The 15,311-nt window shown below is 33.8% G+C and overlaps 3 protein-coding genes across 3 annotated transcripts; 2 read left to right on the forward strand and 1 right to left on the reverse strand.

The window, feature by feature from the left end:
- Positions 1 to 1,351: 1,351 nt before the first annotated feature.
- Positions 1,352 to 3,173, forward strand: LOC142540173 (heavy metal-associated isoprenylated plant protein 3-like). The gene is made up of 5 exons (XM_075646140.1): positions 1,352 to 1,502; positions 1,603 to 1,747; positions 1,850 to 2,082; positions 2,343 to 2,433; positions 2,544 to 3,173. Exons 1-5 carry the CDS (start codon positions 1,494 to 1,496, stop codon positions 3,089 to 3,091), a joined length of 1,026 nt encoding a protein of 341 aa, XP_075502255.1. The 5' UTR covers positions 1,352 to 1,493; the 3' UTR covers positions 3,092 to 3,173.
- Positions 3,174 to 9,174: 6,001 nt separating this feature from the next.
- On the reverse strand, positions 9,175 to 10,882 carry LOC142540175 (uncharacterized). Its single transcript, XM_075646143.1, has 3 exons — positions 10,620 to 10,882; positions 9,516 to 9,594; positions 9,175 to 9,442 (listed from the first exon to the last, which is right to left on the reverse strand). The coding sequence occupies exons 1-3, from the start codon at positions 10,769 to 10,771 to the stop codon at positions 9,377 to 9,379; spliced, it is 297 nt and encodes a 98-aa protein (XP_075502258.1). The 5' UTR covers positions 10,772 to 10,882; the 3' UTR covers positions 9,175 to 9,376.
- Positions 10,883 to 11,944: 1,062 nt separating this feature from the next.
- On the forward strand, positions 11,945 to 15,051 carry LOC142540176 (UDP-glycosyltransferase 86A1-like). The gene is made up of 2 exons (XM_075646144.1): positions 11,945 to 12,577; positions 13,950 to 15,051. The coding sequence occupies exons 1-2, from the start codon at positions 12,010 to 12,012 to the stop codon at positions 14,840 to 14,842; spliced, it is 1,461 nt and encodes a 486-aa protein (XP_075502259.1). The 5' UTR covers positions 11,945 to 12,009; the 3' UTR covers positions 14,843 to 15,051.
- The last annotated feature ends 260 nt before the right edge of the window (positions 15,052 to 15,311 follow it).

Here is a 15,311-nt window from a genome sequence, read left to right on the forward strand (position 1 = left end):
TAAATCATTATAAATAATATAACTTTTCAAAATTAATTAATTATGCATGAACTAATTAAAAGCATTCGAAAGAAAAAAAATTATTAGAAATGGATGAGTATTATATGAGTTGGTAACAAATAACGCAATCAGTAAAATTCACCAAGTGAATCCACGCATTATGCAACAATAATATCAATTTATAAGATGTCTCCTATCCTATACCGTCCTACACAATTAGGTTAGGCTTGCTTTAATGCCCGAGGCCAGGGGCCGCATTTTTCCAATATGAATTTATAGGTCCAATTAATTACCATAGCCATTTGCTACATCGATGTCTAAATATCATGAAATATTGTAAAAAAATAGGAGGCACACATATCTTGTAGAGAGTCAATTAACAAAAAATATGTGTTCCTAAGGCGAATATTTTACTTTTCTTTCTTCTTTCTTTTTCTTTTTTTTTTTAAACCGGGAACCGCATCAATTACCTTAGTGCGTATTGTATAAATTTTTTGACTTAACATAGTAACCTGAAAATCACGTCTCATTCACGAAGTTGTTCGGATTGAGAAAACTGGTCACAAGTCCAACAACTTAACTTATTCCACCATGTAATGGTTATGTCATCTTGATATTAAATTTATCCAGTTTATGTGTTGTATTATTTTTTTTAAATTGAATTTTGGGAATTTCTGTTTTATAGTCACCATTACAGGTTTAATACTAAAACCCACCGAACGACGTTCGAAGTGGTCCATGAGAATGGGGGGGCAATATCGACATTTCGATGGTAGATGGTTAGTCTAATCCGACGGCAAGACATGGTCATCCACGACATCCTTCAAGGCTCGTACAAGAACATAATCCTTTAACTGTGTACTACACACAAAATCTCTTATGATCTCAATCTCATATCTTATTCGATCTGACACATGAAAAAAAATATTTTTTATATAAAAAATATTATTTTAATTTCAAATATATTATAGTAATTTGAATACAACATATGCTATATTTCTAATTTGGAAGTACATGTGCTAGGTGTGATAAAAATTTTAAATTAACTATTACATTAAAAACAACATTCAAGATATTTTTTGAAGAATAGAATATAAACAGATATTTGTATTTTCAAATATGGTATATGATAAATTTTTTTATAGAGAAAAAAAAAGGAATCATTAAAACATTAATATAACAATAATAATATTTTAAAAAATATTTCATGTCTTTATTAATAAAATCAGTAGGTCGAACAAAAAGATTTCTCTAAATAAAATTATACCAAATACGACACATTTGGTGACCTAATAATTTTCTAAATTACATAAAAAAAAAAAAAATCAACTTGTGGGCCCCGCATGGTTCCATGAAAAACTCAGCCACCTTATTTTTCTCCCTTTTATATATTCATCCATTCCTTTGCTTGCCTCCATATTCCTCTATTCAAACCATTCCACTTCTTGTTTCCATTCCATCAATCTGATTCCAGGGAAGAAATAACACATCAAATGGGAGAGGTAATTAATCTTCTTCTGACTTTCAATTCCCAGGCAATGATTTCTCCATTATTTTACTTTTTTTTTCCATCATTTTGATCATGTGTGATCGTTTTTCTAGAAAGACGAGAAGAAGAACGAAGGCGAGAAGAAGGCCGATGGCGGCGGAAAAAAAGACGACGGACCCATCACCGTCGTGCTGAAGCTGGACTTGCATTGCGAAGGATGCGCCAAGAAAGTCAAACGCTCCGTCAGCCATTTTGAAGGTACTTTCTACACTTTAATTACTTACGCTCAGACTTTATTTATTAATTAAGTTGGTGAAATTACTGCAAACGAAATTTATGGAGTCCGATTTAATTGTGAAGGTGTGGAGAAAGTGAAGGCAGACTGCGAAGCTAACAAAATAACGGTGGTTGGTAAGGTGGACCCGGCGGGGCTCCGGGAGAGAGTCGAATACAAGACCAAAAAGAAGGTGGAGCTCCTCTCTCCTCAGCCCAAGAAGGACGGTGGCGATGGTGGTCCAGCCGCCGGAGGCGACAAGAAGACCGATGGGAAGGCGCCGGAGAAGAAAGCTGTTGATGACAAGAAACCCAAAGAGGTAACAATAATAATAACAGAGAACACCGAATAATTGTGAAAATGTTTACAAAATATTATATAATGTTAAAATTAACACCTTGCTACTTTTCTTTCTTTTTTAAATAATTAAACTAAAATAATTACTGATAAAGTTTAATTTAAAGCCTTTGATCGCTGACTTGCACTATTTTAGTGCAACTGAGCTCTTAAAAAATAATAATGTTTTCAGATAAATTTGATTAATCCATTAATATATATGTGGTTATTATCATTGTCCAGGCTGCCGTAAGCACCGTGGTGATGAAAATTAAACTGCATTGTGACGGATGCGCACACAAGATCAAGCGGCTCATTAAGAAGAACATCGATGGTTAGTGTGTAATTATTAAGCTTAATCTGTATCACAAAATTGAGTCGAAAAACGATATTATATGTACAAGCATGGTGTCATTAACTTTTCAAAATATTTTGATTATTTAGGGGTTGATTCAGTATCAACGGATTTAGAAAAAGATTTGGTCACGGTGAACGGGACAATGAACGTGAAAGAGCTGGTATCCATTGTGAAAGAAAAGCTGAATAGAGCCGTAGAGATAGTTCCGGTGAAGAAAGACGACTCCGGCGGGGGAGACAAGAAGGCGGCAAGTGAAGACAAGAAAGGAAAGGAACCCGCTGCCGACAAGAAGGACAAGGAGAAGGAAGGGGGTGGAGCTGAGAAAAAGGAAAGAGGCGGTGGGGACGAGAAGGCGAAGTCAGTCGGCGGCGGCGGAGGAACCAAGGTTGAGGTGAACAAGATGGAATTTCCAGGGTACAACCCGCACACGTACTATGCCGCCATGCCAATGTACAATAATAGTTTCACAAATCAAGATTATGGATTGCCCATGTACCAGAATGTTCCAGGTTATCCTAGCACCGGCTACGTCGTACAGTACGTGAGTGGACCGCCGCCCCCTCCGCCCACCTATTTAAACATGAACGACCAAATGTTTAGTGATGAAAACCCTAATGGATGCTTCATAATGTGAATGAGAACTGCACGAGGAGAATTTTAAATGTAAATCATTAAAATATAGTGATCTATTTTTATGAAAAAGGTATATACGAGAATACTAATTTTTGGGCATTTAAGTCTCTCTTCCTTTCTCTATTTTCTCTCAATATACTGACATATACACACACAAATTTAATTAATCGAAAAAATATTATTAAATATTTATGTTAAAAAATATTACGTTTTATCGTAAATATATATATTTGTATAGGACCGAGTGCTTACCGCTTTATCAAAAATTATAGCTAGTGGTAATGGTGCAACCCAAATCTTTTAAACCGCACAGCAGCTCAAGCAACATGGTTCGATCGTTCACCCAAACAAGGACAATTATTGCACCCAATAATCTCCCTCCCAATAATTGCACTCCTTGCAATCAATGGGAATAAACCCGTGACTTTGGCTCTGATACCAATTGTAAGACCGTGCTTACCGCTTTACCAAAAGCTATAGCTAGTGGTAATGGTGCAACTCAAATCTTTTAAACCACACAGCACGCAGCCCAAGCACCACGGTTCGATCGCTCTACCAAGTAGGGACAATTATTGCTCCCAACAATCTCCCTCCCAATAATTGCACTCCTTGCGATCGATGGGAATCGAACCCGTGACCTTGGCTCTGATACCAATTGTAGGACCGAGTGTTTACCACTTTACCAAAAGCTATAGTTAGTGGTAATGGTGCAACTCAAATCTTTTAAACCGCACAGCAGCTCAAGCAACATAGTTCGATCGTTCTACCAAGCAAGGACATTTATTTCACTCAACAATTTGTTTTTGTTATAATGATCATATTATTATTTCAACCTGCCGTTTTAGTTGTTGTATTGTTAGACTTTGGCATTTATTTTTTGTAGGTAGTCTATTAAAGACCACATGCATGTTAGTTTCATAAATAATTACAACGGTGTTAAAAATATGTTTTGACGGCAATATTTGAATCATATTTCTAGAATGATCCTTTTACTTTTACAAATTATATGGTATCGTATAATATAATATTCAATAGAAAAGATCAAAGTCGTTGATCACCTAATGCTTACCATGTATTCAAAAATATATGACAATGACATAACTCTAAAATTTTGAATAGAAATGAACAGTATCAGTGATCCTCGGATGCCGAAGGCGACGCTCCGTATTTCACAAACTACTCGCAAGTGCCAATTTGATCCTTTTCGGCTCTTCCCAAGCGATCTCGAGGGATTCGGGTCGTCGACTCCAACTACCTTCCATGTTTGAATTTACCAATTACTCATCCCACCTCCTACATGTTCTTTCTTTGGTAGCTCATATTTGTATCATTAAAGGTTTTTAGATGGCACGTTTGGTCCTTTTTCTCCATCACTTAGCATTAGAATGGAGCTTACATATATATCTTTTCTATTTTGATACCAATTATAAAATTGTGTATAACACTATATTATTAAATATTATACCTTTGTGATGATTAAAAATTTTATTCAAATATTTTTAAACCATATATATAATTGGTCCAAAAAATATTAAAATGGCCACATGATTATAATTAACTTACTAATTTGAAATTTTTTGGTCAACAATCTTTTTTTTTTATATAAGCTCGTGGATGGAAATATTCCAATTGACCTTATTTGTTGGTTTACGATAACATTAAATAAATGCCCCTCAAAAAAAAAAATAACATTAAATAAATTAATCACTCGTTATTTTTTTTATTATTTTACGTTTTAATCACCATTAATCAATTGTTTATTGTTTCTATATATATATATATATACACACACACACACGGAGGTGGCGGTGGTTGGGTTCACAATTTGCACCACATATTTGACAAGACGAGTGCCCCCCGGGGCCTAAACCTCGATTCCAAAATTATTCAATTTAATTTCTACCAAATCATATTCAAAATAAAAAAAAATGAAAAATCTACCAAATCTACTGACCACCCGAAGTCTATGTCTGTGAAGTTTGCACGAATACGAGAGCAACAATATTTTTGAAGAAATTTTTTTTAAAAAATTAGAAATATATATTTGTGTCGATAGATAATTTAATATGTTATCTCGACTCACCACTAGTACACATATTACCACTGGAGTTCGAACTCGAGATTTCGTCCTAAATTTAAGATATTGATGTCGGATTGACTAATAAATAATCAGCACTAGTACATATATTTAACTGAGTTTGGTCACAACTCAAACCCATGTAAGATTAATTACTTTAACACGAACATTTCTCTAGTCTACAATTTGACTTTAGACCTGAACTCGATCTGGTATTTCTTAATATATAAAAATTGTCGACCGGAAAAATAATATGACGAAATCAATTTGACTTTTGACAACATCTAAAAGCTGATTTATGCATGGCACTTAACCCCTAATTATTTCTAAAACGACGTTAAAATTTTTGGCAACTCTGTAAATTAATTGTTATCGAGCAATTTCACTGATGTAAAATTAATTGGAAGGTGTAACTAATATTTGGTAACATTTCGAAATTAAAATTACAGTGACAATATAAATAATTATTCTACGATGTTAAATCTGTCATGTTTTTAAATTGTGTAAATTCAAGATAATATATAATAAAAAAATGATTCTGATGCGTTTGCTTAATTAGCGACTAATTCTAATAAAGTATTTGAATCTTGGTACGCAATGCATACACCATTTTGCATTTTTAGTAGCAACTTGTTTGACTTTCTAAATATATTATATTATATACAAAATTCAATTTTTTCGATTAATGGATAATTTACAAAATTCCGTAGACTTTTAATTTGAACAAAAAATTTTGGATTCGATGACTTCATCTCTTCTGAAATTGTTTTCTGTTTTTTTTTTTTTAATTTTAAATAACAATAATAATAATACAAATATATCTAAATTATTGAACTTGTGGAAGATAAGACCTAATTCTCTCTCTAGTGGGGAAGGTTAGCAGTTAGCACTTACGTATAGTTTCGGTACGTTGTCCCCATATGTGTGTGTATATATATATATATACATATAATTTACAAAATAGAAGTCAATATATATATATATATATATATATATATATATATATATATATATATATATATATATATATTCCGACCGAATGATAAAAAAAAAATTTTATGTAAAAATATTATCAATGTAAATATGGATCGATTCGATCCATATCAATGATATAGGTCAGTAAAACCATATCTAAATAGAATCACTTATTTATTTATTTTATGTCAAGATCTCATGTGCAAAACGACATCAGCGCTATACAAACATTTCAAATATTTACTTCCAAGACAAACAAAAACATTATGCAATTGGATAATAAATTAGTGATATACATAGCAAAAAATACAAGTTTTCTATGTATATATAATTAGTTGTGATCTCCACCACCCCTCAAAGAAGTGGAGTTTTATTAATCGATAATATATGTATTTGGATAATTTTCAAGAAAACATGTTTGCCACACACACCTACAAATGTTGAAATTGATTCGAGATTATTTGAAAAATTAATTAGAGTAATATTATATATACAACGGTAATTGTATGACAATTTTTATATTATAAAAAAATTCAATATAAAATTTTATTTATCAAATATCATGATACGCTGAATACGATTTTGTAATATTTATAAATATCGTTGTGCGATATATTGATTATATTTTTAATATTATTCAATTAATTATTTGCTATAATTTTGTTAATGACGTGGGTAGGAATACTAAGGATTGCTATATTTTTACAACATATATGATGATGCCATGAGTCATCGCTTAGGATACCTTATATATATATATATATATATATATATATATATATATATAATCAATTTCAACGAGGGGCTAAAGATTCCAATATTCTCAACATTTCCTAACCCCCATATATATATATATATATACATATATATATATATAGTCAATTTCAACGAGGGGCTAAAGATTCCAATATTCTCAACATTTCCTAACCCCCATATATATATATATATATAATCAATTTCAACGAGGGGCTAAAGATTCCAATATTCTCAACATTTTCTAACCCCCCATTTCTCTAGCTCTAAGAGTGTGTTTGGTTCTTTCAAAATATGAATTTGGATTTGGATTTAGAATTGGATTTGGAAATCCAAGTGTTTGAAATTTCATTTGGTATTTGATTTAAAATTTAAAAATGGTATTTACAAATTCATTTCTTGTTTGGAGAAAAAAGATTCGAATTTGGAATTTTAAAATTTTACTAAACTATCATTAGAAATCATCTAAACATAAATAACTCAAAGAAGTTTACCAATTTATAATTATTCTCTGTTATTTTGTATGTAAATTCAAAAATTAATTATTATTTATTTATCATAGTGAACATAGAATAATAATTAAAAAATCATTAAACAAATTCAAAATATATAAATTTAAATCCAGAAAAATTATCAATAAAAAAACCATAATAATCTAAAATATCAGTAAATAACACACGAAACTTATAAAATTTAGACGAAAGCTTTCAACTTCTAAAAGAAATTAAAAGGGAAAAAAAAGTCTAATCATGCATAAACTTTTGGAGGAGAAAGTTGACTAATGAAAATGATGTGTTGATGAAGAATAATAAGGAGATCGAGGAAACAAAATTTATATATAAGTTCTCAAAAATAAAAACGAAAACACATAATAATAATTTATATTGAAGCATCAAGACAATCAATCAATCAATATATATGCTTCAATATAAATTATTATTATGTTTTCGTGTGTGTGTATATATATAAACAATTCAATCAATCAACGGGCAATATAAATAAGAGATAAATATATTATTTTTTAAGAGTAATTAACTATTTTTAAGATATTGAAATTTGGAATAGAAGCTTTCTTGAATTTTTCAAAATAAAAGATTTAAAATTGTGGGAGTCAAACGATGGGTCCAGTCCATGTCATGCAGACTTGGCGTTACGGCGACGTTTGAAAGGGATGCCTAATCTACACGATCGATCAAACCGTGACTTTACTTATATATAAACCAATTTCCGTGTCCCACTGATTGAAAAAAAAATAGAAATAACAAATTTTTATTTTATTCTTATTTAATTCATTCAAAAAATTGTTATACGTTTTACATGCCTGAGTTAATCGAGATATTTTAGTAAAAGAAAAAAACAACTAAATCTAAAAATTAGTCGATCGATTTAGAAAAACCGAAAATAAAAAAGAAAAAATATACAATATAGGGAGTTATACATGTATCTTTATAAATGGAGCAAAAAATTAATACATCTATATTTAAAAAAATAAAATTGTTTTACAATAACGATGTTCCTATCTTAATTTAATTTTTTCCTTTCACAAATATTTGAAAGTATTAATGGTAAATATGAATTTGAATTCGTTTCTATAAAGAATTTCAGCCGTTTGTTGACTTTAGCCTCCACTTGGGATAAGCACGGGAAAAGGTCCAATTCTACTCACCGGAAAAGGTCCAATGCCTTTATACTATTCCTTCGGCAGGAGATGGACATTCCTATTTTCTCTTCATATGGTTGGATTGTTTTGTCAAGCCGTACAATCTTAAACGTCAACATTTTAATAATCTTTAATACAAATTTTGTTAGTAATAGTAATTATTTGCAAAAAATAACCATCGCGAAATAAGTAAATGCCTGATCATGTCTCTTATAAAACACGTCGACGAGCGAGATGTATTTACGCATCACATCGTTGGTAATACTACACCTAATAAGAGGGTACCGACAACGAGTTGTAGTCGTTGCGAGGAAAAATTTGATATTTAAGTTAATTTTTCTAATGAAGGATTACTGTTATGTAGTTTAGCAATATCAAGATAGATATCTGGTCAAAGGACCTCTTAGTTAGCATTGATACATGGCGGCATAGATTACTCGACCATACCAATGAGATAACTGATGGTCTTGCATTAGTCTGAGTGCTTAGATAAATCACACCTAATGCAGAAGGTGAGAAGAGGAACAGAAAGGCTGTCCTTTTGTGCACGTCGAACGAGCAAAAATAACACATGCCGTCATGTAATCAGCGCAACAAAGGAAATTGCAACTAAACAATATATGAAATAGTTTTTGATAGATGGTAAAAAAGAGATGATGAGTTTGAGCAGCAATCCTTGAAAACATGAAAGATCATTACAGACGCAACCTTTCGTCTTCTTTCTTCACATGTTCTATTTATTTGCACTCGAAAGAGGAGGGGTGAGATCAGGGGAATTCAGAAGCTTTCAACAGAGTAACTCGAGCCACTGGAAGAGAAAATCAAGGGAAGTAAACTGGCCAGTTGACATAGTATGAGTCTCGCACTTCTCTGCTCATTTGATTCCACTGTCAAGAAGAAGCGTGAATCAGAGTGGAACTGACACAAAAGACTTTGAAACTCAAAATTTAGACGGAGTACCTTAAATTCGTAGGGTTGATTCTTTTGCGCTGCTTTTTTCCAGTGGTAGTGCTCAAATAACATTGCTTTGTCATGCCAACTATGGAATAAAATAAAGATAGCATAAGAAATGGAAAGAAATACAAAAGACATTACAGAAATGAGCATATAACGCTGTACGATCAGGTTTTGAGGGGGGAAAAAGAAAAAAGAGAGAGTAAATGCAACGAGTTAAAGGAATTCAAATAACCACATAAAATACCAGTCAAGATTCAGTTCCATAACAACAAAAGAAACAACAAAATCCTTTATAGAAGAGAAATTATATCGAAAATAACAAGGGAAGTTCATTTTTCAGAAGCAAATTAACATAACTCCCATAAACGTATTGAGGAAGGTTCACTAGAAATATCAGGATACATCACTCTCTATAACCTCCATCATGATATTTCCTCTTTGGCAAAGACTCCTATCCATATAAAAAATGTCATTGTTTTCCCTCGATCCAAACCTTCAGGTGTATCTCACCACACATACAGCGACCCTCCGCAAGATCAAGTTGTTTTATTACTAGGTCTCCGTCCTGAGGAGAAAAATTTTTAATTTTTGTACATGTATTTATAAATAGAGTGCTATGTCTGGCAAATAGTGTTAGAACCAGCCTCACAAATAATAATCCACATGTTCAAGCAGTGTTTTGTGGCAAAAACTAAAACCATCAAGTTGAACTAACAACTATAATTCAACATTACGAACACAGCCAAAAGAAAGACAATTTTTGTATAACTTCTTTTGCTCAACAAAAGAAGACCGTATTTGTGTAAATATTACCAACACACAAGCACAAAAGAAATTGCAAACTCTCAAGTCTCAACATCCATACTACCATAATAATGATATAAAAGCTACAAAAAGATAAAAGGCTTCATCAATTTGCTATAATCCACCCGAACGCAGGCATTTCCTCCGCAGGTTTCAAACGCAGAACATTCGCAAATCCAATTAGCACAGGGAAGTTTATTTAAAATTCAAGGACAGTTGATTCAACAACATATCACCCAATTCCACGACCAAAATCCTAGAACAGCAAATATAGCGAGGAGAAAAGGGTGTAGCTGTGCGTACTTGAACTGGTTGGAGAGTTGCCACATGTAAGGATTGAACCAGGTTAGGGCTGAGAAGGCGGCGGACCCGATCCAGATGTTCGTGAATCGTTCAGGGCCTGAGTGCGGTACACCCTCGTCGCCCCGATATGCGTTCCCAAAGTACTTCTCCATCTCAAAGAACCCACTTTTTTGGTGCTCGCTTCCTCCCGCTGTATGCTGTGTGGCTCCGGCCTTATCTGTTCCCAGTAAGAAAATAAAAGGTGTCTTACAGCGCCCCAAAGTCTAAATTTACAGATTATGTCACTAACAGGTAAGTTTTTTGAGATGAAACACATTTTAAATCTATAACTTAAAATTGATGCAATACGTTGAGAGTCAAAGTATTAAAAAAAAAACAACAAACGACTTAGAAAATGGTTATCATCATCGTACATTGAAATATTAAACTAATAAAAAATATTTTATAAATCCATGAAGTTACATAGTCTAATAGTCGATGTTTTTTAGATTTATAATCTAATATCGATGTTCTCAATTTCAAAATCGAAATAACGAAATAAACGATTTTAAACTAATAAAAAATTGTTTATAAACTCATGAAATTACATCAATCAATAAATAAATACTTTTTGTTAAACTGAAGTTTTGCTCACCCCATCTGACAGTAAAAAATTGGAAATTTGTTGAAAAACTCAAAATTAAATTTAAAAATAAATCGGAGTGTTGCAACAGGAAAATACACAAATCAAACTCGAGTCTATCTAGACACTCTATGGTATGAAAGATCGAATATTAAATGATTATATATATTAGTTTAACTCAAACGCTTTATAAGTTCTACGAAAGATTAGAATTTTTCATATATTTTGATTTAATCATTCTTATATCATATATCATTTAGCGTATTATCTCATGAACCAAACAATATCTTAGATTACGAAAATGCTAGGTCTCATGCAACATATATCATGTAATATATTCGTTATTGTGAGACTCCATATTTTGACAAATTTTAGTATTATGATATTTTACTAATATGAAATTACTATGATTAAATCTTATAGTAAATTGGTATCTAACGATAAATGTATTTGTATAAATTTTTTAGTATACATCAAAATTCTTTGTTAATCGATGACCTAAGGACACAAATTTTAAATTGACTCGTGAAAGCTATTTTACATGGAAACAACAAAACAAAAACAAAAACAAAAACAAAAATAAGTGATCTGGGCCCACTTCTGTAAAAAAAAAAAAAATTGACTCGGAAAAATCCGAGCCGTTCAACCGAACCAAAAAGATTATATCAAGATTTCCCGTGTTTTTTGCGGCATCATATATATAGCAATCACAATCATCGTAGAATTCAATCAACAAAAATCATCCGTTTATCCCAAGGAACAGAAATCATGGCCCAAACGCCTGAATTAATCAGGCCTCATGCAATCGTGATTCCAGTTCCTTACCAGGGCCATATCAATCCACTCGGTGATCTAGCTATCAATCTTGCTTCCAGAGACTTCACAATCACATTTGTTAACACAGAATTCGTTCACCACTTGTTATCAAAATCCCACAAAAATTATTCCAACGATAGCACAGGAACAGATGCAGCTGATACTGATATCTTCTCCGAGGCACGTAAATCGGGCCTGGACATCCGATACATGACGATGAATGATGGTTTTCCTCTGGATTTTGATAGAGAGACAAACGTGTTCGAATTTTGGGAATACTTGCTTGAAGGTTTCGTAGTTCAAGTCGATGAGTTGATGGAAAACATAGTAAAATCGTGCGATTCGCCGGCGTTGTACAGACCGTTCTTGATTACGGACACTTTTAATTCGTGGCATCCCAAGATTGCGAAGAAGTATAATATGGTTAATGTTTCGTTCTGGACACAGCCGGCTGTAGTGTTTGCTCTGGAGTATCACGTGGATCATCTGAGAAAAAATGGACACTATCCGCCGCCAAAGGGTACAGTTTCTTTCCGCTGCGTATGTTTTTCCTTACTGGCTGCTTTTACTATGAAAATATTTAGTGCGCAAGTGCGTGTTTATTTGGGATAGTGAAATAAGTACCTTTTTTTTTTTAAAGTAAACATTCGTCACATCAAGTCGATAAATTTCGAATTACAATACAAAAAATCAAGATGGAATATTTTCATCTAGCCAAAGTAAATTAGAAGAGCTATTGAATGTTCTATGAGCAAGAAAGTGTGCCACAGTATTGGCCGAACAATGCATATGCTTGATCGATACAAAATGATTCACTAGTAAAAATTACAAAATATATTTGAAATTACAAAATTGATAATGCATTTTTTTTTGAAAAAACTCTTTCAAACGTACATTTAGGATAATTTTGTAATTTCGAAAATGTACCAGGTAATCTAATGTAGTCTAATCTTAATTATACATGTAGAATATGTTAGAAAATGTGAATAAAATAGAAATGTGGTTGTCCCACGTTGGAAGCCTAGAGGAAGTTACTCCTCCTTATTAGTTCTAGTATGAACTATGGGTTTGGGCCCCAAGGGGTACCGAAATTTTTAGAAGGGGGAGATGCTACTAGGCTAGGTCTCGGTGAATTAAACACGTGCCCGCCCCGGCTCGGCGCGGTGAGGTGAGGTGTGGTGTGGTGTTTGACAAATATTAATCTTTTGAAACAAATTTATTTGGAAAATATATTTTGTCACACTCGCACTCGGAATGAGCAAGGCGCGCGGGTGCGCCACATCCCGCGCGGATGCGTTTGCTGATTTGAAGGTCATCAAATAGAACATGGCGCGCGGCAGCGCGAGTTCTCGCGTGGTGCGCGTGCCTTACTGTGCGCAGACAGAACAGGGCGCGCGGCCACGAGAACTACGCGCGCCTTGCTGTGCGGAAGAAGAACAAGGCGTTCTTTCACCGAAACAACACGTCCATTCACCAAAGATTGCACCTTTGTACGAAAGGTTGTGCCCATTCGAGGTAATCTTTGATGATCTATAAATATCCCTTACCTGCATTCATTTGGCACTTTTGTTGCATCGAATTCCTTCTCCATCTTGCTGCAGATTTTCGTTCATACTCACTTAAAAGATCTTGCATTTCTTTGTTCGTCGAAATCGAGAGTTTTTTGTGCTACTACTCTGGATAGGAGTCGTTGTATCTTAGGGACGATTGCCATTAACGTACAGCACTTGTATACGGGCAATATCGTCTTGCGGATAAATGATTTATCCTTGCCTCGACTGAAAGAATCGTTACTGTTAAGAAGTTCCACAATTTTCGAGAAGGACACCATCCAAAACAACATAATATTATATTTATATTTTTCATAAAAATATGATGAGATTTTTTTTCAGAGAATAGTGATGACACCATAACCTACGTCCCGGGAGTAGACCCGATCAGCACAAAGGACTTGATGTCATTTCTCCACGAGACGGACATAACAGTGGTGCACAAGCTCGTGTTCCGAGCATTGGACCAGATTGAAAATGCAGATTTCATTCTGTTAAACACAGTTCAAGAACTAGAACCTAAAACTGTGCCAGCCCTCAACCAAATCCTGCCCACTTATGCAATCGGCCCTGTAAATTTCTCCTCGAGAGACATAAAGATCTCCAAATCCCTGATACAGCAGACAGAATGCACTGAATGGCTCCAATCTAAGCCTCCTGCCTCCGTTCTATACGTCTCATTCGGCAGCTTAGCTCAAACAACAAAGCAGGTAATCGAAGAAATAGCACAAGGGCTTCTGCTTGCAGACATAAACTTCATTTGGGTGGTTCGAAAAAATATCGTCATAGATTCTGATGCTACGAACGTGCTCCCTAGTGGGTTGGAGCGAAAACTGAAGGAGAAGGGATTGATCTTGCCTTGGTGTGATCAAGATTCCGTGCTATCCAACCCCGGGATTGGAGGATTTTTAACGCATTGCGGGTGGAACTCTGTGCTGGAGAGTATGTGGAATGGTGTCCCTATGATATGTTATCCGTTTCTCTATGATCAGCCTACGAATCGGAAATTGGTGGTTGATGATTGGAAGATTGGTATCAATCTTTGTGAAGGTGAATCTGTCACGAGAGATGAAGTTACGAGGAAGATAAAAAGGTTGATGTGTGGGGAATTCAGAGAGGAGAGCAAGAAAGTGAGGACTCTACTGCGGAATTCTATGGATGCTAGCGGGTCTTCGGAGAAGAATCTTGTGCGGTTTTTGGAGGATTTGAGGCCTAAAATCCATGCATGTAACTAGTTTTAGTTCAACTTGTTAGTTTTCTCTGGTCAATATGTTCTTAACCATCAGTAATTTCATTTTCAAATAAAGGCAAAAAAAACTTCTCAAGCAAATTAAGCTACAATTTAACCCCTTTGTTGCGGGGGGTTGGGCCTTGTATTATTTCGATCAAAAGCTGTAAATGGACGGCCCATTATCTCCTATAAACTTTGCTTATCAATCTTCAACTAGCCCAATATTCTGTTTTATAGGGCCCAAGTTCACTGTGCGGACCAATTGAGAATGACGTAGAACATTCTAGTATCTAGAATACACAACACGGGCATATATCACGTACCATATAAGTATATCGAGTCCAGAAATTTTGGCGAATCCAAAAGCCAAAATTAGAATCAGCCACCTCTCTCGTCGAGTGAGAGTTACTGCATAGCTTTTAGACAAAAATTTATATGAGACGGTCTCACGGAATTTTTTGAGACGGATATCT

This window comes from Primulina tabacum, chromosome 3 (assembly GCF_025594145.1).
Source record: "Primulina tabacum isolate GXHZ01 chromosome 3, ASM2559414v2, whole genome shotgun sequence".
Classification (NCBI taxonomy): Eukaryota; Viridiplantae; Streptophyta; class Magnoliopsida; order Lamiales; family Gesneriaceae; genus Primulina; species Primulina tabacum.

Coding starts and splice junctions, on each gene's coding strand:
- LOC142540173 (XM_075646140.1), top strand. Junction 2,083..2,342: donor ATGACAAGAAACCCAAAGAG/GTAACAATAATA, acceptor ATCATTGTCCAG/GCTGCCGTAAGCACCGTGGT. Junction 2,434..2,543: donor CATTAAGAAGAACATCGATG/GTTAGTGTGTAA, acceptor TTGATTATTTAG/GGGTTGATTCAGTATCAACG.
- LOC142540176 (XM_075646144.1), top strand. CDS start 12,010: ATGGCCCAAACGCCTGAATTAATCAGGCCTCATGCAATCGTGATTCCA. Junction 12,578..13,949: donor ACACTATCCGCCGCCAAAGG/GTACAGTTTCTT, acceptor ATTTTTTTTCAG/AGAATAGTGATGACACCATA.
- LOC142540175 (XM_075646143.1), bottom strand. CDS start 10,771: ATGGAGAAGTACTTTGGGAACGCATATCGGGGCGACGAGGGTGTACCG. Junction 9,595..10,619: donor CAACTCTCCAACCAGTTCAA/GTACGCACAGCT, acceptor TTTATTCCATAG/TTGGCATGACAAAGCAATGT. Junction 9,443..9,515: donor ATCAACCCTACGAATTTAAG/GTACTCCGTCTA, acceptor TCTTCTTGACAG/TGGAATCAAATGAGCAGAGA.